We start from the raw sequence: 1,257 nt of genomic DNA on the forward strand, positions 1-1,257 counted from the left end.
AGCCCTGTGGTAAATTTTCTGACACCTCTAGCTTCAAATTACGAAGGATAAACAATCGTTAGGCCACAATTTCATGGTTATTTTTTGTACTGAAAATATGAAACGAGCTTTTACCCTTCTGTTCCGCACGAGATTTCCGTTCTCGTTGAGCCATCTTAGGGCACCTGCGTTATCTTTTAAAAGATGTGCCGCCAAATCTTTAGGGCAATCCTTATTCAAATCTTTAAAATCAATACACACTCTAAATTTATTTATTTATTCGGTACCATATCTACATTAGCTGACCAATCAAAGTATTAAACATTTTTTTATTAACTATTGATATTCAAAAAATATGTACATTGGAGTCCAATGAGTAGCTTTGACAGGCTACTCCAGATATACATCATACTCTGCTTCTATCAATTCCTGTGTCTATCTATCCTACACTATAAAATTTTCATACAGACACTTGTTTCATAACAAATTACAACAAGGATTCCCTATTGTACCAACTAATTATCTATGGAACCCAATTCAGCTGCTGCAATGCTTCCTTCCATTTGATTATGTCCTTTTCTCTGATGTGTAGGTGCAATACTATCTCCCTGCAAATTTTAGAATCATCAAATTTAGCTTGTTCAAATCTGCTCTTATTTCTCTCTCTCCAAATCAATATAACAGTCATGGCAAACACACAACTAGTAATTGCATTTGTTCCTGCTCTGCTCTTGGCTCTCTTGCATGCCCATTTCAATTCTGTTTTCCAATCACCAATTATCCTATTATATACCAACCATGAACATAGTCTGGACCACAACTGCTTTGTGATGGTGCAATCAAGGAATAAGTGGTTAAAGGATTCCAGGTTATATCCACAGAATGCACAGGCTGCAGGAATTTGGATGCCAATCTTCAATAGCCTGTCCACTGTAGCTAGTCTCTGTTGCGCTGCAAGCCACATAGTGAATTTGTATCTGGGGTGTATGTTGGTATGCAATATCAAAATTTTCCATTCAGCTCTGGGATATGTTGGTATCAACTTCAAGTAGATCTGCTTTATCTGGAAATTGTATCAGTGCACATTGACTTTAATTTGCTATGGATGTGACCTTGAAGTTGCTGGTGCTCCATAATCAAGCCTCTGCCATCTAGTATCTTCCTCACCACCCAAGATGCAGTCTTAGGTGTAGCCCATTTTTCCAGGGTTTTGTTCTTTATATAGAAGCCATGCACCCACAATATCCATAAGCAGTCCTTCTTGCTATATCCCACAAA

General features: G+C 37.7%; 1 protein-coding gene across 1 annotated transcript; it reads right to left on the minus strand.

Annotated features, from left to right (window-relative positions):
• Positions 1-502: 502 nt before the first annotated feature.
• On the minus strand, positions 503-943 carry LOC142171703 (uncharacterized). Its single transcript, XM_075235393.1, has one exon. The coding sequence runs from the start codon at positions 941-943 to the stop codon at positions 503-505; it is 441 nt and encodes a 146-aa protein (XP_075091494.1).
• Positions 944-1,257: the final 314 nt, after the last annotated feature.

Source organism: Nicotiana tabacum, chromosome 17 (genome assembly GCF_000715075.1).
Source record: "Nicotiana tabacum cultivar K326 chromosome 17, ASM71507v2, whole genome shotgun sequence".
NCBI classification, from domain to species: Eukaryota; Viridiplantae; Streptophyta; class Magnoliopsida; order Solanales; family Solanaceae; genus Nicotiana; species Nicotiana tabacum.